The sequence below is a fragment of the Cygnus olor genome, chromosome 3, assembly GCF_009769625.2.
Source record: "Cygnus olor isolate bCygOlo1 chromosome 3, bCygOlo1.pri.v2, whole genome shotgun sequence".
Taxonomy (NCBI): domain Eukaryota; kingdom Metazoa; phylum Chordata; class Aves; order Anseriformes; family Anatidae; genus Cygnus; species Cygnus olor.
This window is the reverse complement of record NC_049171.1, coordinates 15,662,040-15,689,856: the sequence shown is the minus strand read 5'-3', so window position 1 is coordinate 15,689,856 and position 27,817 is coordinate 15,662,040. Positions and strand designations below refer to the sequence as shown.

Sequence of the window (27,817 nt, the reverse complement as noted above, 5' to 3'; positions counted from 1 at the left end):
GGGGATATCTTAATGCATTGATGCTACCGGTATTTGCTTCAGAGTACGAACGCTTAGAATTGAAACACTCACACATTAGTACGGACAACAATCAGGGATACTTCTTAAGAATATATCTGGCCAGATCCCTTTTTTTTTTCTTCTCCAAAGTTCAGAGAAGCTTTATCCAGTTCTAGCTTTGCTTCCAGGACACTATCCAGTGGCTGGTACCCCTCTGTGGAATAAATATTTCTAGCACCAGAGCTAAGGAATGAAGAGCAAAGAAAGAGACATCCTCCTTCATTCCTAAAATGATCTAGCACCTTTTTTGGTCTCCATGGACTGGATCACTTCCAGACAGCTAAACTGTATTCTATACAGCAGCACGGCATCCATGAGTATTTTGCTTTCCCTCCCTCAGTGCTGGGATAGATCCTGTGCTCTGTTAACAGTGGATTTCTGACACCACAGGTAGACATTTGAGGCATTGGCTCCAAAAACATGACGCATTTCACCTCCTGGGGAGTTAGGAGTTTGTTGTGAGCAGCAAGACCGAAAATACCACGTTATACTCAGTGCTGCAGTTACAACCAAAGCCTGAGCAGTTTCCTACACTGATAACTTGGCGTATGTAGGTTCTGTAGTGGAGCTGTGATGCTGTTCAGCAGTCGGGTGGGTAAGGACTTTCCAGGCTGGCACAGGCAGCAGGACATGAGTTCTCCATAGTCCCTGCAGTAAGAGTCCCTCTTGCTGCCCTGTCCATAAGTTGCAACCTCAGGGGAGAATGAGCTGCACTCACTAGGTCATGCCAGCAGCCGCTGGGATGTGCATGCGCTGCTCCTGTTAAGAGCAACTTCACATTGGTTTCCCTTGTGATGTCCTGCCCTGGCTGGCAGCTGTCGCATAGCAAAGAAGAGCAGGCAGTGACAGCAGGGACGCTTCTGACATGATGAATTTGGAGGCCAGTGCTCCCCTGCATTGTCTCTAGGCACTCAGTGTGGTGTTTTTGTAACCTCCAAGAACTTATTTCCCAGCTTTATCACTTAGTATGGTACTCAAGGCCCTAAAGGGAGCCTGTATCAAGGGCAAAGTTAACATTTAGGAACAAATCCCTGCACATTTTGTGAGACCCTCAGTGGGTTTCAGAGCTGCTGCAGAGCATATTCTTCCCGAGCCATCCTGGACTTGTAGAGTGAAGCTGGACGTGTTACATGTGCTACATACAGGCTTGTAGAGGAACGCTTTGAACTGTCAGACAGGTAAGCTAACAGCACACGCTCCATCACCCTTCGATTGTCTGCAGTGCTGTGCTTCAAATCTGTATGAGTAAAGGATAAGGAGGAAGTTCTTTCAGAAATGCCCTTCGTGCATGAAATAAGACTGACATTTGATGTGCGCAACTACTTAACAAGTACCATAATCCCACTTATTATGTTACAGGGCTAAAGGATAAAATGAAATGTCTGAAAAGTATGTTGAGAATTGCTGATTGCGGTGGTGTTACAAGCATGCATCTGTGTGTAGTAGTGCTAGAAACAAGTCTTGGTCTGGTTGTAGAGATACAGTGATCAGGTTACGATGGATTTCTCAAGTAACAACCTCGTAGCTTGATCACGATATCCCTATGACTTGAGAAACAACAGGTTCAGCTTATTTCCTTTGTTTCCTCTTTTTACACCCTTTTCCTTTCCTGTCAGCTCTGCATGTGCTGTAATAGAAGGATGTGGAAATTATTTGCGTATGTTACTAGTTTCTGTCCTTTGGTCATCCAAGTGAGTCATATTGTATAACTTTTCAAATGTTACTGGCTGCTTCTTAAAGAAAAATGGATCAATTTTAATATACAAATACATATATTTAGGATTGCCCTAATACAATCCTGTGTCATTCCTCATAATCAGCAGCAATACTGCTGTAAAAATTCTTCCTTCCCCCTCTCTGGTTAACAAAAGGACCCTAGAAAAGGTCACAAAATCAGAAACAAAATCGTAAGACATGATTTCTTGCTGCCTGGTCCCATTTCAGACAGTGAGACTGTCCAAATTCAGGTTTTGTTTTTCAGTTATACCATACAAATGGTCAGGTTTTAGCTCAGATGTGTATATTGCTGACAGCACTTTGGTCCTCCAGCTGATTAAAATGTTGGCTGTGCGTTGCAGTTGTCTGATTAGGTATGTGTGAAGGAAAATGAAAATACCAGAAAATACAGCACTTTCGGTTAAGTGAGCACACAGACTGCATGCCAGTGGGCAACAACTGGAAGCAGTCACGTAGAGATGTCTCTCTTATAGAAGGAAAACTTGGATTTGTGTATACAGGGAATTTTAGCGTATCACAATAGCAGGAAGTGCTTTCTTGCTTATGACAATCAAAAATGTAAAATGTAAGTAAAGCTTTTCTTAAAAGATTTAGAGCAAATTCTGTTCCCTTTGTAGTAACGCTGACCCAAAAATAATTTTAAAATTTGGTTAGTAGTGGAATAACTCCGTTCTTTATAACGAGCTCAAAACTGAAATGGACAAAAAAGCAAAACGGGAGGCGTAACCATTTTGAAGAATTCAGCATTTTGTAGGGAAAGCTGTTAAAGTTGCTGCCTAGAGCTGGGTGAGTGAAGCAGAGCTAGGAAGGACTCAGGCTGTGGGGTTCCTGGGCAGCTGTGAGCACGCTGGGGAGGAGGCATCTCTCCTGGGCGGGCACCAGGGAGAGCTCTTGGAGGAGGGAAGCGACTTGAGAGCTCTGCTGAGGGGTAGGCCTGTGAGATGGGAGGAAGACTCACGCTGTGCTTAACTGCCTGACACCTGATTTCTGCTGAGACTGGAGGAATGCAGGGATAGAAGGGACACGTGTATGTCTTTAGGGAACTTTTATATCTCTGCAGCTATAAATACCTCAGTGATTGTCTTTAAAGAGCCTGTGAATGCACTGTTGTTCTGCTCAGCAGAACAGGTCCATACTGTGCTCTTTGCAGGTCTCATTCCCACTGAATTCAGCAAAGCCTAAGCAAGAGCGCTTTGAAGAGAGGCAGCAGCTTGAAATCCCTGTGTCACGTACCCTGTGCCTTAAGGGCTCCTGTGAACTTCAGGTGTTTTGACGCCCCTGCCTCTTCTCCGGAGGTCTAAGCAAGCACTGCCCGAGGATGAGGCGTGCAGCAGCCCTGCTGCAGCTTTGCCCTGCTCCTGCACACCCCCTGTGCTGGAGGATTTGCCAATTCCTGGTCAGAGGTTGGCAGGAGGGGCTGGATCTTTGCCTCATGACTCCTGTGCTTTGGATGTGTGGGAGATTTACATAGCTGTGGTTTGCAAAGAAAGGGAGGGAGAACGTGGTCACGCCAATGCTCTCTGCCTCCTGGGCAGTTTATCCTTTGATAAGAAGCTGGTTTCCTCCTAATGTAAGACTTTCCATGCTTTGGAAATCTAATAGGGTAAACTGACTCTGTTGTGGGGTGAGAGAAGCCCATGGAAAGGATAGCGCTCTCCTGCCAGGGTGTTCGGTGTCACACGAGGCAGGGCAGCACCCTCAGCCTGGCAGTACAGCAGTTAAACACCTTTTTACATTCCTCTTTGTGCATCTTGGTTCATACAGCATTCCTCACACCCTGGAAGTCCATCCCACAAGAAACTGTGCTCGGACCTCGCTGTGGGAATGAGTTAACTCTCTGGACAAGGCACCAAAGAGCACTGAGCAGCCCCAGCGTGCCCCTCCTTTCCTTAGCACCTTGATCCTATTCTGCTTCCCATCTCCCCAGAGCAGCTTCCCAGATATTCTCCATCCTTGCTGGTCTGGAAGGAAGCCCATCCTGCAGCTGACAACGCCTCTGGCATCTTTGTCTGGCCACTGAGACCGTGCCTGCTGCCTTTCTCTACCCTTCCTAACCTGCAGGTTAGATCCCAGCCCCTCTGCTTCTTGTGGCAGGGTGTGTGGGCTTATCCCATCCCATAAAGCTGCCCGAGAGCACTATGTGGGGGTGTGGGTGGTATCCTAAAGGCTCTCAGGACTCAGTGTAGGTGAGGAGTTGTCTGAATTCATGAGCTGCTGGAGGAGAATTTTAACTTGGTGCCGTAATGCGCCAAGCTTAATGTTCTGAGGTTAAGGAGCCGTGGATTTCAGAAGTGAAGCAGTGCCATCCTCTTCTAGGGGATGTCATATGCATCATTTCCCCTTAATTCTGGAAGACACCAAGGCTCCCAGCGGTCCGAGTGTGTCTTATTTTGGAGGGCTGCATGCACACAGGGCCTTGCTGTGAATTTCTGATGTAGCGTGCTCTGGCTGGACATTTATTTGGATTTATCCACGTAGAGAAACACTGTATGGCTTTGTGTGAGATGGGGAGCTTTGTGTGCATAGTGAGTGAAGAATTCCCCATCGCATCTGGATTGGTTTGATTTCTAGTGAGAGTTTGACTGGATCACAGATAGGCAACATCAGCTATGCTCTGAATATGTTTGCTCAGACTCTCAGTAACCCTGAGTGTTACTGCAGATCCTGCGAGCAAAATACTTTTCTGATATCTCTTACTGTGAGGAACGGTTGCATGTTGCTGTGCCCTGCTGATACAGCTAATGTTATGGTAATGCTTGCTCTGTACTGCTAGGTGTAGTGCAAAAAAAGACTTCTGTTTCAAATATTTCTTATTTTGGGGGTGTTGATTAGATTGGACGTACGATTTGTGCAGATTTGATCAAATTTCTGTGAGGATTCAGAGCAGAGCTTCTGGTTCACACCCATCTCTAATGCTAATCAAAGTTATGTGTAGGCTATAGCGAGGGAAGACCCCAGTTCTTATTACTTATTTGGGAAGCTGTCGCATTAATGCATTTGTTTGTATTTTCAGTTGACCTAATCAGCTACCTGACCCGGTTTGAGTGGGACATGGCCAAATACCCCATAAAGCAGCCGCTGAAGAATATATCGGAAGCATTAGCAAAGGTAAATTGTACTCCAGATTGCAAGAAGATATTAGAATGGGGAGTCATGTCTTTTGACAGTTTTTGGTCCCTCCTATCATGGCAGTCAGTGAGTTTTGCCTTTGGTGCAAAACAGGAGCAGGCTCAGAAACACACTGCACTGAATCAGTTAACTTAATTGCTACTGTAGTAACACTGATCACATATATGTATATAAAATAAGTATATAGACCTATTGACGACATAAATATGTCACTTTATCAGATTTACTAGGACATATTGATACGCTTTCTGCATTTTAGTCCCTTTACAGTTACATAGAAACAATAAAATATTACAATAATATTATTCTCCATGTCAGTTTTCTTGTGAAATCACTGACCTTACCTTAAATCACACACACTGCTGGTCAGAAGAATTGCTTACACTGCCAGTCTATTCAGGAAGGAGTGGTCTGTTGTTTGATGTAGATAACAAATGAAATGGTGAACTAGCTCCTTAGGTACACCCATGATACACACAGTAACAGCTAACCAAGTCCTTCTGGCTGCAGGGCCCATTGCCACAGGGCACCTGCAAAACCCAGAAGTGATGTGGGTTCCCTCTCAGCCATGATCAGCTGGTTTGCGGGGGGCTGACATTTCTGTCCCCTCGCTACAGGGCAGAGGTGGAAGGAGGAGCAGGAGGACAATGCCTCAAGCACCTAGTTGACTCAAATCTTTTTACTTTGTTTTAGCAAATGACTCAAATAGAAACAGACCTAAAGACCCGATCAGCTGCATACAACAACATTAAAGGAAATTTGCAGAACCTGGAGAAAAAAACTGTGTAAGTATAGCATGTGTCTGTTCACCTCTGGAATGCTGCATGGCTCAGCTGAGGACAGTTCATGCCCACATCCACTCCTGTCCAGTGGACCATGTGTGTTCTGATGGGAGCAAACTTAGTGCCTGGCTTTGGGACATGCTGAACATCCACAGCTGCGGGGGAAGCTGAGGGGTAGCTGGTGTGATCAGCCTGTCTTACAATCAGCTCAGGGGAGACTGCAGTTCCTAATATGATTTTATTGGCAGGGGGAGCAAACAGCCTTGGGAAAGGGTCAAAACCGAATGCCACTGTATTGCTCTAATGAGATTTCAGGGAGTCAGAAATCAGATCATCTGAGTCAACTGGCAGATTCCTTTGCAACACAGAGCCCTTTCCTAGGGGAGCTCTGCAAATGCTTTTCAGAAAGTCGACTACAATATTCCAGGCAAAAGCATTTATTTTCCTTCCCTGCTGTGCCTACCTCACTAGCATCCCACTTTCATTTTTCTTCTCTTTATTTCATTCTGCTGGTCCAGGCAAGGGCTAGCAGAATTCTGCAAGTCTCTGCCAGGGCTTCTCTCTCCCGCCTTTAGTTGCTTATGATCTTTGCCTATGTGCTGCTACCTGGATTTTTCTGCTACCAGTTCTGTTAATCTGGATTTTCTCTAGGGCATCACCGGGGAGAAGAGTAAATTTCAGTAAGTGGTACATTTAGAGCAACTTAAAAGATGCTCTGCAAGCCCTTATCCAACACTTGCTCATATGTGCCACTCTCACAGGGGCTAAAACCCCAACCCAGAACGGCTGTAATTTTGTTCTGCTTGCTTCACACTGAGCAAGTCAGGCACCAACTCAGCTGAACCCAACCAGAAACCACAGAAAAAAATACTTCAAGGAATTGGCTCAGAATGTTTGTCAAAAAATGCCACTGTCCCTTGTGGAAGCCTGCTCAACACGGGGACTGCAGTGCCCCCGAGGGTCAGAAGAGCCATATCACAGTTGCAGGCCTCTCTGCTGAGTTTGTGCCCCGTGCCTCATCACTGCCAGCCAACCCCACTGCCTGTGCTTCCAGCTTGGTATGGATGGTGTTAGATGTGATTGTCTTGGGCTGCATGAATATGCATAATCATGGACAGGAGGCACTAATGGGACAAAAAGCTCTCATTTTCCTTTTGTCTTCTCAGCCTGTTCCTGCAGCATCTCTCCAGCTCCACAACTCCCAGGTCAGGTTAAGCCCCAGGAGAGAGGCAGCTGCTCTGTATGGGCAACGTGAGCAGTGCTGGACCTAGAGCAAGGGGGTGAGGGACAAGAGCTGAGACCTCATGGTTCAGGCCCATCTTCCTCTCTCAGTGCTGCCCACCTTTGAATGCTGGTGCCTCTGGCGTGCACCAGTGCCAGCTAGCATAGATGTGTCCTCTAGGCACTGCATTCCTGATGCTTTTCTACCCCGGTATGCACTGTTGGCAACCATACTTACAGCATGATACCTCCAGCGTGCTGCTGCTGGGTTCCTGCTAATGTCCTGTTTTTTTTTTCTTTGTCTTGTTTACTTTAGGGGAAACCTGCTGACTCGGACCCTAGCAGACATTGTGCATAAAGAAGACTTTGTTCTGAATTCGGAGTACCTTATCACACTGCTGGTCGTAGTGCCAAAGTAAGGCAATAGCGTGGGCACGTACGCTCAGGTGCGGCATTGAGTTTCAGGCCTAAATACTGGATCCAGTCAGTACTGGATCAGGCTGGGGAAGCTGATCCTCACTGTGTCTGGGGAATGGGTGGATTTCTTAGCAAAGAGAACAGTTTCTGCCAAGGGTGGTGCTGGCACGAAAGAAAGAGACAAACTGATCCAAACTCACAGCAGGACAGAAGTGGGATGTAGGTTTTTAACTGTTACAGAGCAGGTTCTCAAACAGCCTCCTGGTAGGAAGAGTAAGAGTTTAAAAAAAAAAAAAAAAAAAAAACAACAACCAAATAAACAGAAGAACAGATTTTTACTGGAGTTTAGCCAGTTTATAAAAGGAATTAGACCTGTCATACTCACAGGGCCTCTGCTGGTCACGTAGTAGTTAGTGCCTGCGTGTGGGATGGTTGCTATCACCACCAGTTGTGAAGGTACAAGATGTCCTTCTTAGAAGCCTACACAGAACTTGTCCTCTCAGTATAGCCCTATCCCAACACACGCACAGTACCATCATTTTTCTGTCTGTGGAAAACATGTTATGAAAACCTGTTTGAAGTAAGTTTGCTGAGTTTATTATTGGCATGTTCTCTTGGATTCCCCCTATAAACAGATGTCTCACTTTGCAAACTCACCCTTCCCTTGACCCTGTTCTCTGAGTGCTGGCACTTGCCGTGTTTCCAGCATAGCACCGGATCAGCTCTGGGTCTGTGCGCACCAGATGTACCACACCTGCCCACGGACCAGAGGCATCATGCATGGAGGTCCTGGAGCACGGGACGCCATGTGACAGCCTGTACATGTGTGCCAAAAGCCTTGTTCTTCCCACCTTCAGCTTCCTGCTTCAGACCCTTCCTCATCCCAAGACACAACATGAGGACTGGGGGTGTAACAGTGAAGAAACATCTCTCTAGCTGGTGACTAGGACAGGAAAGGATAGAAGGATGGTCAATAGCCAGCTGAATATGAGCCAGCAGTGTGCTCAGGTGGCCAAGAAGGCCAACAACATCCTGGCTTGTATCAGAAATAGTGTGGCCAGCAGGGCCAGGGAAGCGATTGTCCCCCTGTACTCGGCTCTGGTGAGACCATGCCTGAAAAACTGTGTTCAGTTTTGGGCCCCTCACTATAAGGAAGACATTGAGGTGCTGGAGCACGTCCAAAGAAGGGCAACAAAGCTGGTGAAGGGTCTAGAGAACAAGTCTTACAAGGAGCTGCTGGGGTTGTTTAGCTCGGAGAAGAGAAGGTTTAGGGGAGACCTTATTGTACTTTGCAATTACCTTAAAGGAGGTTGTAGCAAGGTGGGGACTGGGCTCTTCTTCCAAGCACCAGCTGATAAGATAAGGAGAAATGGCCTCAATTTGCACCAGGGGAGGTTTAGGTTGAATTTTAGGAGAAATTTCTTCACTGAAAGGGTTGTGCAGCATTGGAACAGGGTGCCTAGGAAAGTGGTTGAGTCACTGTCCCTGGAGGTCTTCAAGAAAGATGTAGAGTTAGAACTTAATAGCATGGTTTAGTGGTGGACTTTAGGTTAGAGGTTGGACTAGATGACCTTAGAGGTCTTTTCCAACCTGAATGATTCTATGATTCTAAGAAGTTTTGTGTGTCTTTATCACATAACCCAGCATGAAGAGCTCATACTCCACGCCATTACCTTAATTAACTATGATTATCAATACATTTTTTTCTACTGTACAGTATTTAATTACTCTGCTTTGTTTTGTGCTCAAAGGTCAAGCTACATACAGTGGCAGAAGACGTATGAATCCCTCTCTGATATGGTAGTGCCTCGCTCCACCAAGTAAGTGAATTTCTGAATTAAGGTCCTGGCTGGCTTCAGAGATCCCTGCTGTATTTCAGTCCCTCAAGTTGCTAAAGAATGACTTGTATAACACATAGGCTCCCTGTTAACATATAGATTTGCTCAATCTCATTTGAAATAAAAAAAATTACACTGTTGAAGGAAAATACAGCTAAAAGAAAAAATAAAACAACAACTGTTTTTTCTCTATAATTAGCATGTGGTTCCCTTTTCCAGTAATCTAGTTCTTTCCACTTGCAGTACTCACATGAGCAATGCTCGTTGTATAACAGAGACAAAAAACTAGTTACGATAATCCAGGCATAATTCAGACACATGTAATCACATACAACTTTAAAAAAACCTACTTTTTACAGAGATCAAACAGTATTTTTGCATCTGTAATTGTTTTCTGCAGTAGAATAGAATGATCCAGTATACTGCCATTTGCATAATCCTTTCACCTAGAGTAAAAAATCCTTACAAGGAATTAAATATTCCACTGCTCAGCTCAAGGCAGACATGAGGTCCAATCCAGGGCGTAAAAGGTGACAGTGATATTAGCTGAAACGGAAGAAGCAGAAAGCACACAGAAAGAGGAAAGCTGTGTGCTACTGCCTGTTGTAAAAACACACGTGCATGTAAGTGAAGGAACATATTAGGAAACATGGGGAAAAAAAAGCTAGTCAGAATGTATGTGTACTATAACGGGTTCAGAAACTTAAGTCATGGGCTGTCCTCTCCTATGGCTTCCCAACTTAAGTCATCTCCAGTGTATTGGAGGTACTGTGGTTGGTGCTAGTAAAGTCTTTGTTCTTTATTTCAGTTACAGCAGGTCTTGAAAGGCAGGGCGTTGTTCAGTACCATAAGTGAAAGAAAGAACTGCAAAAGGAAGGTGAAGAAAGCACAAGAGGCTTGCAATGTCGAATCACAGCAGCTTTTTTTCCCTCCCACAGAATGATCGCTGAGGATGCTGAGGGAGGACTCTTCACTGTGACCCTATTTAGAAAAGTGATGGATGACTTCAAGGCTAAAGCCAGGGAGAACAGGTAGGCAGTCACGGATTGCGAGGCACGTCAGGCTAACAGATGATGAGGGTAAAGGCACTTGTTCTCCGTGCAGTACAGCTGAAATCATTGCTGTTTTTTAGGACTTTGCTGTTTGGCCTTCTGCTGGCCCTGAAGCCACTGAGAAGGCAGTGGGGAGGGAAGGAGCTGTGACTAGATAGAGCAATTCTTTTCTTTGAACACCAAACTGCAGATCCTGGAATTGTTCTTCCTGCTCTCTGACAGCAGGAAGTTTGCTTTCAGGGAGTGACTTCAGCTCCTACCCTCCAGATACTTTAGATGGCTAAATGGCTAGCACCTTTAAACATCCCAATCCTGCTTCTCCAGATGCAAAAGAAATAAGTGTGCATATTGCTTGGACTACAGCTTGTGAGAGCAAATGTCATTCAATTACAGGTTCATGGTTCGAGAATTTTATTTTGATGAGAAGGAACTGAAATGTGAAAAGGAAGAGCTGATGAAATTAGCTTCTGATAAGAAACAGCAATACGTAAGTAGCACATCAAGTTGATGGCCCGTGTATTGATGGCCCTTGGTATTGGTGTGTGTGTAAGGATCTCACTCGGGAATGGCTTTATGGTTCCAGCAGATTCCTGTGAGCTCTATCTAGCACTGAAAACCAAGGCATAGGATACATAACAGAATTTGCCTTTTGCCCAAGGTTACTCGAGTTTCTGATAAGCTGGGAGCCAATAATGGGTTGCCTGAGAATTAACTCAGCAGCCCATGGTGGTTTCCATGGTGTTAGCTATGGAGCAGCTTCAGGTAGTGAAGGGCATCACGGTACCGTTATGTCTGTTCTCATAGGGCCCTTTACTCCGCTGGCTGAAAGTGAACTTCAGTGAAGCGTTCGTGGCTTGGATTCACGTGAAAGCCTTGAGAGTTTTTGTTGAATCTGTCCTGAGGTAAGTGGGTACGCATGCAGTGCCGGCAGAGTCCTGGAGAAGTCAGAACGTGCAGCTCGCTTCCTGCAGCTGTTCCTTCATGGGAGGGAACATCCCTCGCACACATTTCCAGGAGCTCACGGGAGATGACAGATGACTGCAAAAAGGGTGACATGCAGAACTGATACGGTTCTTTGGGGTCACTTACAGGGAAAACAGGACACCGTTTAGTTCCCTTATGGCTTCAAAATGAAAATGCTTCCAGATACGGAGGCAGCACAGCACCACTGAGGTTGTGCGCTGCAGATGCTAGCTACTGGTGCACCATGAGTTGCCGAGGCAGAAGGCAGGGGTGGAAAGGCATGCCCCCTCCTGGGAAATGACCCTGTGTGTTGATGTGTCCCAAGGTATGGCCTCCCGGTGAATTTCCAAGCAATGTTGCTGCAGCCAAATAGGAAGTCCGTAAAGCGCCTGAGAGATGTCCTAAACGTGGTCTTCAAACACCTGGACGAAGTTGCAGCAGCAAGTATAATGGATGTATGTATTTAGGCTACAACTGCATGTGCTGTAGCAGTTCAGTCAGGATCCCTGGATACAGCTGTAGCCTCTGGTGGCTACAGAATGGATTGGGGCGTCAGGCAGGGGCAGGTTATCATGGAGATGTACAGAGATCGTACAGCTTCCATTGAAGCAGCCAACGTTAACAGCTACCAGGCTGAAATAGGTCTGCTCAGTTATGGCAGTTTCTTCAGGTGAAAAGCTTCATGCCTTCTATAAGCTTTCAGATCAACACAAGGAACAAAAATTCAAAACGAATGCTAGGACTATGATAGCTCCCTGCCCTGTAAACGGCTGTCACTGACTAAACATCTCAACCTGGGCCTTCAGCAGGCAGCAGTACTTGCTTTGTCCCCCCCACGTCTTTCGTGCACAAAGGATTTAGGATAAACCATTGGAAACCAATGGCTTAAAACCAAGAGCTTAAAACTGCATAAGACCAGGCAGGCCTAAGATTCCCAGTGCATGAATCGAGGAGAAAGAAATACGTTGTTTTAGAGCTGAAGCACCCAGAAATGCTGCAGTACACGTTCATAAAGTTGCAACCGAGTGTGACCTCTCAATGCATTAGACAGCCTAAAAATACCAAGCACACCAGATTCTGTGTGAATTCCCTGTGTTAAGCACAGCAAGTATGTCTCCACTCCACCTAAGAAAGCAAAGCAAAAAGCAATCCTCGTTAGCTTAGAACAGTGCAACGCTTTCTTTACTGGTACTAAAGTCGTGTTGTTTCCTTTTGCAGCCTGGCATGGACATCCCCGGTTTACAACTGAGTAATCAAGAATACTATCCTTATGTCTATTTCAAGATTGACCTCAGTCTTCTTGACTGCAGTTAAAAAAAATCACTCAAGCTTAACCTATTCAAGACCCTAATGTTATGATAAAAGAATCGTTAGCTGTTGAAAGTCAAATTAAAATGCAGAAGCTGTAGGATAACCACATAAGATTTTCCTAACACTTCCAGTAACATTTAAGCGACTTCAGTATAAACACCTTTTGTTCATAGTGTTACAGAAATACATTTCCGAGGCAGGAGGTACTATGGTAGTATTTATTATTTTGTTAAGTTACAAAGATGGAGTCTCTACTGGACTGGAAATAAAACAGTTTTAAATGTGTGGTGGCTGATGGGTCTGTTAGGCTTGTACAGTCCTGGTATTGTTAACAAAAACTAAAAAACAGGAAAAAAAGCATCAAAGCAGGATCCCAAGTTTTTTTGTTTTCTTTTTCTTTCTCTAATTTAAGTACTTAAGAAGATTCACCAGGATTGCTTTGAACCTTATTGTGGTATGACTTACAGGCCCAAGCAATCAGAACTTTAGTTTTTGCCAAGACACTTCAGTTAGAACCTGTCATTAGGAGAGCTCATCTGCTGGGACGACTTGAGTTGGAGCACAGCTCCTGCCCCACATCAGTGGTCAAGTTATTACTGGCTGCCAGCAGTTACTACATCGACTTTCAGAGGAACGAACTAAGGGCAATCCTTTACAGACACCACTAGATCACGAATATCCACATTTTAAATTATTTCCTTGAAAGGATGGGAACTTTCAGTTCCTTCATTCCGTACTTATAAACAAGCTGATCACATGAGGGTCACTCTTCTAGACACTGACACACAAGACATGGAGAGCAATATAATGTAATAGTGTCTTTATTTAAAAAAAAGCAGCAGTATAACCATACCCATGCCCAATCCTGCTTCCTCTTGCAAGGAAATTGCTATTTCAAATCCAAACAGTGCCAGATGGGAAGTGAAGAAGTATCAGATCCAATCTGCTGGAGACAGCACCTCGGTTTTTTACTGTTAGCACCTCATGCTCTAAAATGGGGATTAATTTCACTGCTGATCCTGGGGAAAAAAAAAAAGTACCAGCTCTCAGTTCAGCAGCATTTTCTACTGGATGGTGTCTCCCACTACAGCAGCAACACAAGTTCCATTGTACTATCAATCATATGAAGTCTGGCACAAAGAAAGAGAAAGCCCCTGAGAAAGAATAGGAAAAGGAAGACTAAAGAACATTTAAACTAAGATCGTCTCTCTAACCAAGCTTGAGGCCAAACTGCCAAGACCTTTCGCAGCACGGAGGTAAAGTTTAGGACTCCCTCATTCTCCAGGCTCTCTTCTGCCATTCATTTTTCAAGAGTCATCCAAAACAGGATAGCTTTTACCATGCACACCTCTGTTACTCTGTACAAGACTAACACTGTGTGTCAAAAATATTGTTTTATTCTTTAATTGAAACAGAAGCTGACCAGGTTCCACCTCAATGGAAAAGAAAAAAAAAATCACATTTAAAATTGGTTACACTAACAGCCTTCAGCAACACTCGAACAGCACACCATCAACAAAATAAACCCCAAGATGTTTCAAAGAAAAAAAAAAAATCCATGTTGTCCTCAAAATATTTGTTACACAGAATACAATCAAGTTTACTGGTTATGACAATTCATAGAATTTCTGCAATGTTTTCTTGAGTTGCGTACAGTTCACTGCTGCAGTGCATCACGTAGCACAGTGTGTCGTGTGCTACTTCTCCATAAAAAGGCCACTGGAATATCCATCTGAATGTGAACCAGGTTGCAAACTGCTGCGCAAGCTCTTCCCAAGAAAAGAAGTCTCCTGAAGATCTCACAGCTCATCTTTATCCCAGTCATCCAGATCGACGTCACTGAGATCTATATCATCTTCAACTGGAAGCTGTGAAAACGTGAAAAGGCAAGAATTCTGAGCAAATGTGCGTCAGCACACAACACCAAAACATTACTAGCTTAGATCCTCCCTTCATCCTAAATGTAAAGCTCCCTCCTGTTATCCTTCACTCCTAAGAACTCAGTGGTATTAAGCAATGGATAACTGATCAAAGTTTAGACTAGAAAAAAGATTTTTTCTACTAATTATATATACTCCAGATAAAGTCAAATACAAATAGACCATGTAACAGAACTACTACCATATTCTATATCTTAATTCCATTGAAGTTGACCAAAGCATGGTAGTAACTGATTTTTACAGCAGTGCTGAACCTTATGTAAGAACACAGTCACTGCGTGGGGCTTTACCTTACGAGCTTTCCAACACTAAGACTTTGGTATTAAGGTCAGCACATCGCAGAGCCAAAACCTCCACAATGTTTGGGTCTTGCATGCATATATGCCTTGCTTACTCGTCATGGGTAGTAGAACATGTTTCACTCTCAAGTAACTGAACTTTCAGATTGCATCCTAACAGCCAGACAGGAGTGCCATGTTTGTGTCAGACAATCAACCTGGTGTCTGTTTTCCCATTACCTAAATCCTGCCGCCAGACCACCAAAATGATTTGTTATAGTTGTTAAAAAAAGAATTTTCACACTACTAGTTCTTATTCTGCCCAGTTGCTTCTGAACCTTGCAAAGCAACAGCACTTCAACAGAGAAAGCATTTCTTACCTCACCATCTTTGCCATCCCAAGGTTCAACTGTGTAAATTTTAGGGAAAGCTCCGCCACCCACTGGTGCTGTTGAGCCACGACCAACAGATAGTTCCCTGAGATGAGACAAGTAAAAATTAATTTTAAGAATTTTCTCCAGTGTCCATCCACCTGAACAGTCTGGTTCAACTCTACCTTAGAACAGCTAGAGATCAAGTTTCTTTTAAGTGGACTCTTAAGCCTCTACTGACTACAAGGGTTACAAAACCAGCTCCTGCTGTGAAGCACCCCATCTTGCACTTGTTGGTTTATGCTTGCTCAAAAGGCTTAACATTAAAAAGCCGAAGAGCTAACCCTTCTGCATTTTCAGGGACAAATCAGACACAGCACAGGACCAGAAAGATGACTAGCAATAGATAAAACCTCAAGAACCTCAACAGCACCGATTTAGATCCGTTTATATCATTGCAGAATGACACTGCTAGCAATTCCCAAATCAGGAACTTCCCAATTACAAATTATTAATCAGATCACACCATTTGAATTAAACAGCATTGATTACCACATCCCAATTTACCAGCTTACTAGAGAAACAGAATTTTTCAAGATCAAAGTTCACTTCTGTTTTCAAACTATTTTCAAAAGTCTTTGCAGAACTACCATTAAATTCCAAACAGCCAACTTCCTGACGGTACCTGTCCGTTACACAAACGTAGACCGCTTTAGTAATTGCAATCCCATTGAAATCATTCCCTTCCTCCAGTGAATGCCTTTTATATTTAACTGTGCAAGTATCATCTCATCCATGACAGCCTGATTTTGGTCCAGAGAGTCACAGCACCAGATATTGAAAGATTTAACTCACTTAAATAAAGATTTAATACCTGAGAAACTCATTGATCCCTTGCTCACTGAACGATCCTTTCAGAAGGGCGAATTTCATTTTCCGAGCATTAATAGCTGCCATTGCTGGATACCCAAAGCCTCCAATTCCCAAAGAGCTCTCAAGATCTGACTGAGCGCCTGCTTCTGTCCACAGCCACCTTGAGAAAAAAATAAGATAATGGATAATTTAAAACAATTGCAATACTTATTTTTGAGTCACACATACCCTGCAAAGTTTGCACTGGTCTCTGAACTGCCCTCAACAGTGCCAACCCATCCCCGTTCGTTACTCCAGTCAGCAGGGAATAGCGGGGTCCCAGATTTGAACCATGCAACAGAAGCAAGCCCCTCCTGAACAGCAGCACTTCTAGTCTAGCCCCACGTTCACAGCTACTTTTCCGGTCAATCGGAACAGCCACATAAGCCATTCTAAGGCAAGAACAACGCTGCCAGCCTGAACAAATGGCTGCACTCTAGCTTATAATAAGCAACATTTAAAATGGCTCAAGTCGCTGATCTCAAACATGACAGAGTGCTTGCTGCCCACGTCCCACTGTAGAGGATTTCTGGCCGAAGACTGGATGACTAACATTTCACCCAGTATTATTTTCTCACTGGTCAAGTCTCAGTTCCTCTAATGCTTAACAAGTCTGCTGAGGATCCTGTGGAACCAGCTCATCTCAGCATTTTCCTCCAGGCTTTCAAGCCATTTTGCCCCTTTTTCACAGCAGTCAGTGTCAGAACAACTCTCACTTCCCATAGAAGTCAACGTGCACTCTAGAGAGGAGGAAAAAGAAGTTGAACCTGCTTGGCCTGCTCCTTCAGGAACATGAAAACTATTAGCAATTTTTTTTTTTTTTTTGAGAATGCCAGTCACACTGACAGACTTAACCATCAGTCCAAAATATTGCCCTAAAATACTGTAGCATTCATGATAAGAGTAAAACATGCTTAATCTGATCTCATAATGCTTGGATAGCTCTTGTAAACGCAGGGCTTGAGAGATGCACAAAGACAAGAACAATACAGCCGTTTATTTTAGAGCCACAAGCCACCTCCAGCCCCAGCACAGTTAGTGAAATACCAGGATAGCGGATCCAGAACAAGGAACAACTCTCTGCAGATAAATCACTACCATACAAGAATCTCTCCCATTACCTCTAAAAATGCCCGCGTCTTTTCCAAAAAGATGAAGCCACAATGCCACTCACCCCCACATCTTCTTTTTGTATTTTTCAGCCATTTTTAACATGACATCCAGGTAAGAATTCCTCCCCGAAGCTCCTGTTTTTCAGACAGAATTAAAAATTAAAAAACATTTCTACATGCTTTAACGGACAAGTTCGTATAGAAGACTGCTTGCTTGTATGTTTACCTGTGTCAAGAATATGAGGCAGGACAGAAATGATGCACAGCTGATGAGCATCACAGGTACTCTTCAGAACATCCTCACTAATTATCTAGAAGACAGACAGACACAAAGTCAATGAAAGACTTTTGATTACCCAGCTGTGTCTGCACTTCCCTCCAGCAACCCGCTGACTCCATCCTACCAGGTAATAAGCACATGAAACAACACAAAAGCTTGCAAGCCCCACCTACTTCACTGGTCCCCCAAGGTACAACTAATTACAAAGAGTTCACAAAGCTTTCTGTTAGGACTTGAAGCAAATTAAGCAGTATCAAACAAGGCTTGGAGGGAGCACAGTAAGATGCCACTTCTAGCTCCAAATCAGTGCCCTTGAACCAGGGCTTGTGTAAAACAAACCGCTGGTCTCTTTGCAAATCACCGCAGACTGCACACCCAGACATACGCCTGTGCCTGCAGTTCCCATTCACACTGTTGTTAGCATCAGGAGAGCCAGCAGGGAGCACCATTTGCTAAATACAAGGAAATTTAACTGACATCTGATGGAGCAATACCACTTCTATTTGATCTACCACCTTAAAAAACAAAGGAATCTATCCATTTATGTAAATCAGTGGTCACCAAACTTTGACTCTGCACCCTATCAGTAAAAAATGTTTTCAGCACATAGCCCCAATATACGTATACAAGTAACATATCTGTTATTCTACTAATACCTTATGTATATAATTAAATAAACAGATTAAAAATGGATGGGATAAGGGTGAAATAATCACTATTTAAGAATATATATTTTTATTTATTTCATTAATTGTACAGAAAGTTTTTCTTCCCACACCTCAATGTCTTTGCACAGCCACAGAGGTGCACATGCCCCACTCCGGAGACAACCGATCTCGACCACCATTTCAATTCTACCCCCATCAAGCCAAAACCAGAAATCACCATACTGAGCGTAGAATCTTTCGGACCACAAGTTGGGTCAATCTGCATGCAACTCCTAATGGAGAGCATACAGATGCTAAAACCCTACCATCTTTTTCTACACTCAACTTTTCCTTCATTCCCCAAGAGAGGGTTCAGACATACTGGCACCAGCGCTGTCAGTGCCTTCACTGTACCAATTCCAAATATTTTAGGGAACAGCAGATTCACAGTGAGAATTAAAAACAGAAAGCAAAGTGGTCAGAATTGTTATCCTCGACTATTTCTGCCTCAAAATGGTGCAAAAGCAGCATACTTCGGCTGTTTTATTTACAGTCAACATAGTCCTATAAAAATGCTACAAAGGATATAATGGAAAAGCAATTTGAAAAAAAATGATGTAGAGGTACCTCCAAGAGCTCAGGTGGTGGTGCGTTATCAGAAAACAGATCCAGAGCACGAGCAACAATATCAGATCTGGTTCTCCCACCATCATAATCAACAGGGTCTTCTCCTTTCTGGAAGATTTTAATTGTGGGAAATCCACGAATCTGCAAGACAAGTTTAAGTCATCAACTCAGTAAATCTGGTCATCTGTGGTGGAAGACATCTGTTACACTGATGTATTCCAAATTAAGAGATTTAATATGTAGATGAGTCAAGTCTTACAACATTTTACAACTGAACTTTAACAATTTTGTAGCTTCCTACTTATTTACAAGCTGAAACACCGTTTCAAGTTTTAAGACTGATGAAGCAGCAAAGCTTTCCATCTCCCTTCAGAAGTACCAAGCACTAATGGTTAATTACAGGAGGACCACCATAACCCTTCGTATCTATTAGACATAACTTCGTATCTGTTAGACATTAGTTTCCCCCACTTAAGTCTCTCGCAAAACAGCACTATGCCTACGTGGAAAAAAAATCAAAAACCACAAAACTGAAAAAAGAAAAAGACCTTAAGCTCCCTCCTGCTCCACTTCAAATACAATTTGTTCAGTGCTCTTGCTGATTGCCAGCCACGTGCACTTACTGGGAAACTAAGCAGCACACTAAGTTCCCTCGCACTATATTAAAAATCAAGACTACCAGTTTGCTTTGGGCCCACAGCAAACCGATCTGGGTAGCATTGGTGGAGTGACCCCTGATAAATGGCTCAAAGCCACCCGTGTGTGTTCTGGAGACACCCAGACAACATACAAGTGTGAAAGGAGAGACCTCTCACTACAGTGGTAAGGCTATTCAGGATGCTATGAAAGTGCACAGCCTTTTTCATCAGCGACCAACGGGTTTATTCTTTTCCTCTCATCCCTTTTATATTGTTACTGATGTTCAGGAACGAATGAGTGGTGTAAAAATTGTATGTGTCACTTAACATTTTTAGAACAAAACATCTAAGTGGTGCCAGGCTACAATCAGTTCAGTAAGATCGAAGGAAAATCTGACTTACTAGGGAGGGAAAGGAAATTATAACCACCGCAAGGCACACTCACCCCATACCGGCTCGCCAGCATCTGATTGACTGTTGCATCTACCGCAGCCAGCTTTACTTTCCCCTTGGTTTGTTCTTTCACCTCAGTGGCAGCAGCTGCCCATTCTGGCTCCAGACTGAAAAATAAAAGATTATCAGCGCTCCAAGTCCTCTCAGAGTTAACAAAAGCATACCTCATTCCAACAGTATGAAGCATAGATCACACAGAGGGAAAAGAAACCTGCAGAGTAAGACAGCCAGCTGGATTATTCCAAATTAGACTCAAATCCTGCATCTGAAGGAGTGAAGAGGTTAATAAACTTCTGAATCTTATTCCCACTGGTAACTGGGAGTTTACTGTTAAGGGAGAGAGCAGCCAGAACAGCACCGAAGGTGGCCTGTGCTGGAGAAGCCCACACATTTTCGGTGAAAACGCCTTGTAGGTGTATCAGAAGTGTGTTTTTCTAAGATCCCTTTCAGGGGATTAAGCGTATTGCACACAAATGAGCACTAATGGGAACCAAATTGTCAAAACAAACAAAAAAAATCTCATTTACTTTTTGCAGTGCCCACACCATGGGGCATAAAACTCCACCATCCACACATCGTCACTGTTTATGACGTTCTTATCAAAGCTGTCGTCAGTCAGCTCAATCACGTCCTTCTTGTCTCCACCTCCACTCTCTCGGCTCTGTAAGAAACAAACAGACCCTCACATAAGAAGCAACCAAAATGGGTTTCCCACACAAGCTCTCCCACCTCATGCTGTACCAAACGCTCTTTATTTGAGTTAGATACAAAACAGGCAGTGTTAGGTCATACAACTTTCCCATTTTAGAACTGACAACAAATATATGCAGCCTATTCCCATGGCACTTTCAAGAAACAGCATGAAAACCTTCTCTTAAAAACAGCATTCGGGTCAAACTGACAACAGGAACATGTGGGAACGCTTCCTCAGTTCTTCATGCCCAGATCGGCCCAAGAACAAGGGGCCCTCCACAGCCTACCTGGGCCACCTCTGTGCCCTGCTTTCTGTACAGAAAATGCCAGTGGGATACACACCACACAGTGCAGTCCACCCAAGCCTTCTATCTGGCCAACCTGTGGATGTCGAGAGACTTACTCCATGATTCAGAAACTGTAGGATGAGTTAGAAGTGTTTCAATTTACCTTCAGGGAGAAATCCAGCAAGCCAACTACAGCAGAACATTACCAAATTTAAGAACAAGCAAAAAAAACACTCATCCACCTAGCTTAGACTTGGACCAGGCAAACGGTGGCCCCAATGCCAAGCAGGCTCCAACACCACCTTAATCTCTCTTAATCCTTTCTTGGTAAGGGCACAGCAGTGGATGTTCCCTGTCTTGACTTCATAAGGCTTCTGACACAGTTTCCCCCAATATCCTCCTTCCGGAACCGATAAAAGCGTAGGTTTAATAAGCAGACAGTGAGCTGCACTGCAAACAGGCTGAACTGCTGCGTTCAAAGGACTGCAATCACCAGCCCAAAGCATCGTTATTCACCACTGCTACACAGCAGGGGCCAACGCTAGGACCACACTGTCCCACATCTTCATTAATGACCTGGACAGCGGAATGGAGTGCACCCTCAGCGAATTTGCTGATGACACCAAACTGGGAGGAAGGGCTGACGCACCAGATGGGTGTGCTGCCACTTGGCGCTACCTCAGTCAGCAGCAGAAGTGGGCAACCTCAAGGTACAACAAAGGGAGAAACACCTGTGGAAGAATAACCTCCCCACCACCACATGTGGGCACAGGCTAGCTGGAAAGCAGGTTTTCCACAGGGTCCTAGTGGAGAACAAGCTGAACTTGAGCACTTCTGTGGCAAAGAAGCTCAACCACCTCCTGGGCTGCATTAGGCTGCATTAGGCAGAGCTGCCCGAAGGTCAGGGTGGGGGTGTCATCCTCCCTTCTACTCAGCACTGGTGAGGAACATCTGTAGTACTGGGCTCCCCAGTATAAGAAGGGCATGCACACACACTGGAGCGAGTCCAGCCGGGGTCAAAACTGATTAAGGGCTTCGTGCATCTGACATACGAGAGGCTGAGAGAGCTGGGATTGTTAAGCCCGAAAGAGAGAAGGCTCAGTGAAGGCCTTGCCTGTGTATATAAGTAACTGAGTGGGAGGCAGCAAAGACAAAGCCAGACTCTTCTCTGCAATGCCCAGTGTAAAGGCAAAAAGTAAGGGCCTAAGTTGAAATACAAGAAGTCCATTTCAGAGTATGAGAAAATGTTTCTAATGTGTGGGTGGTCAAACACTGGCACAGGTTGCCCAGGGAGCGCAGTCTCTGCGGCGTCCCTGTCCTTGGAAATACTCGAAACATGCCTTGACACTGCCCTGAGCAACTTGCTCTAGCTGATGCTGCATTGAGCAGGAGGCTGGAGTACACAACATCCAAAGGTCCCTTCACAACTATGCTGTGAACAGAGAACAGGGGGCACAACCCCAGCCTCCTGCACTGGACAGCCTCCAGTTCAAAGCAAAACCACACGTTTCCTCAAATACCTGTCTCCCAGAACTATATCCTCCACTTCTGCCGCTGAGACGGTCTTTCACCAGGGACCGAAGAGCACTTAGGGCAGCATCAACAATAGCTTCACTTGTCCTGCCACCTGCGACACAGCAAAATGAATGATCAGAACACCAAACAGTCTAAGGCCAGCCACTGACTAAATTACAAATTTAAGGAACACTTTCTCTCCCAAGGGGTTCTTTAGGAGAAGCAGGACTGGGTGGTGAATGATACAGCACCAGTGGTGGGACATTGTTGACTCAAAACACAAGCAGTAGGATTCACTCTCACTCTGCTTTTCAAACATCCACCTTATCTGATGGAGGGGGTGACTGTGGCAAGCTTCCACTAAACCACAGGAAAGCAGCAATTTTCTGGAGCTGCCCATCAACCTCCATCAACTAAGAACTGCTGATGGGACACGCAGCCTGAACTAAAACACGCACAACTCAGCCAACAAATCCCACCCACCTGTCTCTCCCCGTTACTAAAAGCACTAGACAGGGAGGAACTACAACACAAGACAGCACTAACAGCTAGCATAATTACTGTATTCAGGGATGATTTTAGGTGTGCAGCACATGAAAGAGGATCACATTTACCCTGATAATCTTCTGCTTTGTTTTTGTTGGCTCCAAATATCTTGATAGTTGGAAACCCTCTGACGCCGTACTGTCCACCCAAGGACTGATGTTTATCTGCATCTACTGCACCTACTTTCACTACACCCTGTGGAAGTAAAAACAAATTTAAGACAAGCCTTCTATAGTCATTTAACACATTTTATACTCTGCACATATTGGAGACAGTTATTAGGAAGCTAAGAAAAGAGTCACTGAAAGATGCTGTAACCCAAAAACATTAAACTAGGGAACACCTCGTATGCTCATTTCTTTCTTTATCCTAAGTTTTAAAATTTTTCCCCCTTAAAAAAAGGAATATATATTTTATGTAGGTAAGAGCTCATCAAATCACTGAATGACTAAGTTTTCCATAATGAAAGAAATACTCATCACCGACAGCTTACAAAGCTGTGTTCAAATACTCAGTTCACGCTGTTCCTGTATTTCAATAGCAGGGGACAGGACAGCAAGGAAGAAAAGATAAACGCGCTATTTTGGGAGATGGATGGATTCTGAAGTCTTGTGATGCTGTTAAAAGCAGACCTGGAAAACAGTAATGGAAACTTGCTAGGACAAAATCGACTTGCTTCCTCTACAACTGAACGGCTTTTTAGAAAAAGTGAACTTTTAAGTGCCTGTGTGCCACCTTTCATGTGCCACTTCTGCAGCTGGACAAGTATAATTAAAGTGCTATGATTCGGGGCATTTCCATTCTGCCTCCATGTGTCCAAGCCAGATGACAGACAAATATTCTCCTTAGTCCTCTGCCACAAGTGCATTTGTGAAAATTTAAACTTACTTTTAATGCTGTTGCGGCTTTCTTCCACTCAGGGGTTAGTCTTTGACAGTGACCACACCTTTCAGAAGGAAAAAAAACAGAACAATAATATTCATTCCGATTGTATAACTACTTCATGAAGCAGAAAGCAGCCTCGTTGGATTTGCAAACCAAAGGATTTCTACCCATGAAGAGGGGAAGAGGTTATGCCACATCACATTACTGCTCAGACAACTTTTAAAAAAAACACTCTATATATTATATAGATACATACATATATACAAATACACACAACCCCCCTTACAAGCTACTTGGCTTTCCAAACACATATGTACATGCGAGCACCAAAATCCAGATTTACACACCATCCCATCTGATGCAAGCTAAAACGGATCAGTGATGAGGACTGAAAGATTTATTCCAGAGGTAACTCCTTAACTAGCAAGGATTTTTGGTGCACCACCTCCTGGAGGGGTCTGTAGGAGAAGCCCAACAGCTGACTGGCAGCCAGTATATAATCGTGGCATCCTAGGTCTGTAGGAAAAAGGAGGTAGCCATTTGCTGATACCTATTGTACACTTTAGTCCTGCTGTTTGGCCTGGCAAGCTGCAACAGCACTAGGAAGAGGCAGCAGGTCGGCCTTCACCTAAACCTCTCTGTACAGAGGCTGTCAGGGGCTGCAATCAAAGGCCCCTTTCTTCAGGGCCTGGAAGCTTTGGACAGCAACAGTGTGGAGGAGCCATGCAAAGATGGAATATGCACGATCAGAATTTATATGCAGGACAAAGAGACTTTGTGCTGTGGACACGAGCAGGATGGGAGAAAGGGACAGTAAATTAAGGTGCGCAAAGGCACCGTTTTTCAATAGAAATTTTAAGTGTGAATTTAGCTCTGTGCTTCACATTAGATTGAGGTTAAGACAGAAATAAGTAAGGAGCCTTTTAACTTGAGGTGGTAAAACGGCACAAAGTTTCATCATTACACCCTGTTTGCCAATTTGAGACTAATTCCTCCCTTTTTCTCTAGTGAAGACATTTGAAAAAGGAACCCCAACTACAGCTGTTTTCTAGTCATGAGGCCACCAAGTTGATACCTGGACTGCCAATGAATGAAAGAAACCCTGGACTGATCAGCACCAGATTCCTACAGTGCTCCTCCAAGATAAGAGCAAGTGCACAGCTGTAATTCTCACCATGGGGCATAGAACTCGACGAGCCACAAGCTGTCACTCTGAATGACCTCCTTGTTGAAGTTGGTTGGCGTTAGCTCTATCACATCATCACTGGCCGAATATAGGCCGTTAACTGCCAGGAATAATGTGCAGCTCACTGTGCCTAGAACAAAAAGCAAAGCAATCAGCATTCCCACAGACCATTTATGGCACTCCTGTTTCCATGGCTAAATCATCTCCCCTCCCCTAAGCAAGCTTTCACATCAGAAAAAAAAAAGGGTGAGGAACTCCAGCTTCACCTGACAAAACAGGAATTAAGGCAACATATGCAGTCTCCCTACCCCCCCTCCAGTTAAATCACAGTTTAATAGGATCATGTAATACATTCTCTGTGCCTACAGCAAGGTGGACTCCTGCTAAGCTGAGGATTTCTAGAGAACATTCGGTCAAAGCTGCAACCCTAACTTTTGCTGGTACCAGACAGGCAGGACTTCCACATGGACACCCAAGATCAGCTAGAATTCCTTCTCAGTTTTCTCACAGGACCTCCTAAGCCAACTGCCCACATCTCTTGCACAACAGGCACTCAGTGGACTGCGCCACCAAACACATCTTTCATAGGACCACTTAATGCAGGAGTTAGCGCAGTTACACTGATTTTAGGACAGACCCTGATACACTGGTAGTGCATCTACCTTCACTCTTGCTCACAAGGATCCTAATCTAGCATTGATTGGTCTCTCTAGCAATAGGCTGGAGAGCAACAGCTAAATCTCTCTGGTTAACAGCTCAAACACCTTCGGCACTCTTAAAAAACACCCTATTGAAAAGGCACAAGGATATAGCTTTCTGTTAAAACATTTCTTACTTCTGGTCACTTCTGTATCTTATTATTACTTGAGACTTTCCACGTAAAGCTTCACAATCCTTCCTTCTACCTTGTCAGAGGATTAAGACCTGACTTTCTGAAAGACAAGCATCTTTGTAACAAAGTCCATAAAGCAGAAGATTTTCTTAATCCACCAAAGTCTCAGGGGAATAAAAGCTCAGACACTGAAGTCGGGACTAATGAAAAAATAGTTAGCTAGTTGGCAAGTGGTTAATAACTCGCATGGCAAGCTGCACCTTGTCTCTCTGCAAGACTGAACGTGAAAGGAAGATATGGTTCAGTGATGCAAAGCTCTGCAGCACATGGCACGCAGACTGCACAGCATCACCTACGCTTTAACAGTCCTGCTCGAGAAAAGACAGTTCCATTACACGTCTGCAGATGAGGGAAGCAGAAAGAAAAACCTTCTTTCAGATTGCTCAGCCAGAGGTCAGGACTGAATCACCCCACTGCAAACCAGCACCTTATTGAGTGCTCCACGCCCCCTCCTAACAGGATCTTCTAGCCCTCTATTAGCGTGATCCCAGCTGGTTTCCACCACCAGATTTCCATGTTAGATTGGCTCTGTCCCTTCAGTTTGCCCACGCACAAGCAGCACTTCATCAGCACAGATCAAGTGGCTTCTAGGGCAGTATGTGGCTGTTACAGCACGTTACGGTGACCTACAGTAACAACTGCCGCTGGGGCAGACTAAGAAAACAAGGATGCAAAACACTACTTGAATGCCACAGCCATTCTCAACAGAAACTCTTCCCACAATGGAAAGAGATGATTAAATTTAACCCAGCATATTTTGTCATCACCCAAGAGATCCATGGCAGAATACATTCAGAGACCGAACGGAGCTCACCCAGCCGTTTCTGTCAGTTCCCAGGCACTTCAAATAGAGAAGTTCTACCTCATGCAAAAAATACCCCAAAGAGAACTTGCAGAAGATAGCACATGGTGAAATTTACCTAGCCGCATACCACCGTGTTTTGATTTTTATTTTAACTATGACTCATGAACCAACAGTGTAATTTCCCATTCTATTGTGAAACATACACAGTTTAATTCATCTTTAGAAAGTAAAAATATTATTTTCCTACAACCCTTTAAGCCAGGAAAATGCAAACCTGTGATTGCTTGGTTCTTAGGGGGACAATCAGCCTCAGATAATCTAATTTCAGAAGTTGCTCTCTAATGTAAGCAAACTACACAGCCAGCAGCATTGTGAAACCAACGAAGGTGGCTCCACAGTGCTATTACTCGTTCCCATCGAGAAGCCAAGTTCCAAGCCAAAGGAGCTGGGCAAGAAAGCTTTTGCTGGGGGATGCCTTTGCGAACTCCCTCCTTAGGGGGCCCACACCTTCTGAGGCCCAAATTCACTCTAGTGAAGCAAGAGCCTCTCCTCACCCGCTGGGCATTACGTGCGCCTTCAGCTCTTGCACGTGGGGACCACTGAGAGGATTTAGGGATTTATTCAGCCCAGCAGGTCCAGCAACAGAGGGAGCGGGAGAGGAAGAGCAGCTCCCCTGCGACTCCTCCCTGTGGCTTCCATTTATTAATTTTCTACTGTCCTTATGGCACCGTATCCCAGCGCAGACCAACCATGCAAGTTAGAAACAAAAAAATCCAAAAATAAGATAACACACACACATACGCACAAAAAAAAAAAAGTTACTGGAAACGACACTGGCTTTTAAAAGTAGAATAAGATAAATAAGACAGGTTTTTTTTTTTGCTGCTGCCTAGGCTCCTATCACGCCCCCAACCCCTCCTCGGACGCCCCCCCCCACCACCTGGAGCCCCCGTAATGGCGGCCGGAGCCCCCCTCAGACCGCCCGGGGCCCCCGAAATGGCGGCCGGGGGCTCCCCGAAATGGCGGCGGGGGGCGCACAAAATGGCGGCCCCCCCGGTCCCCTCAGCATCTTCCCGCCCGCCCCCGGCGCGCGACTCCTACCCCACCAGAGCCGGCCCGCGGCGCGCGCCCCCATGGCTGCCCCCTGCTCCCTCCGCCGCCGCCACCACTCCTCACGGCAAGCCCCGCCCCCCCGCGCCTGTCCCCGCCGTGGCCGCCGCTCATTGGCGGAGCGGGCGCG

General features: G+C 44.7%; 2 protein-coding genes across 6 annotated transcripts in view; one reads left to right on the top strand and one right to left on the bottom strand.

The window, feature by feature from the left end:
- ATP6V1C2 (ATPase H+ transporting V1 subunit C2) overlaps window positions 1–14,015 on the top strand; it is a 26,217-nt gene extending 12,202 nt beyond the window's left edge. For all 5 annotated transcript variants that reach the window (XM_040554387.1, XM_040554382.1, XM_040554385.1 and 2 more), the window contains 9 exons: window positions 4,811–4,905; window positions 5,620–5,711; window positions 7,246–7,344; window positions 9,098–9,166; window positions 10,123–10,215; window positions 10,630–10,723; window positions 11,041–11,138; window positions 11,525–11,654; window positions 12,418–14,015. In XM_040554387.1, the coding sequence (XP_040410321.1) occupies window positions 4,811–4,905; window positions 5,620–5,711; window positions 7,246–7,344; window positions 9,098–9,166; window positions 10,123–10,215; window positions 10,630–10,723; window positions 11,041–11,138; window positions 11,525–11,654; window positions 12,418–12,513 (866 nt within the window). In that variant the 3' untranslated portion in view covers window positions 12,514–14,015. The remainder of the gene's footprint in view (window positions 1–4,810; window positions 4,906–5,619; window positions 5,712–7,245; window positions 7,345–9,097; window positions 9,167–10,122; window positions 10,216–10,629; window positions 10,724–11,040; window positions 11,139–11,524; window positions 11,655–12,417) is intronic.
- Window positions 13,886–27,817, bottom strand: PDIA6 (protein disulfide isomerase family A member 6). The gene is made up of 13 exons (XM_040554381.1): window positions 27,679–27,817; window positions 24,869–25,010; window positions 23,698–23,755; window positions 22,878–23,004; window positions 22,269–22,375; window positions 20,296–20,429; window positions 19,761–19,875; window positions 18,678–18,818; window positions 17,350–17,434; window positions 17,186–17,258; window positions 15,974–16,132; window positions 15,109–15,205; window positions 13,886–14,378 (listed from the first exon to the last, which is right to left on the bottom strand). The coding sequence occupies exons 1-13, from the start codon at window positions 27,710–27,712 to the stop codon at window positions 14,310–14,312; spliced, it is 1,341 nt and encodes a 446-aa protein (XP_040410315.1). The 5' UTR covers window positions 27,713–27,817; the 3' UTR covers window positions 13,886–14,309.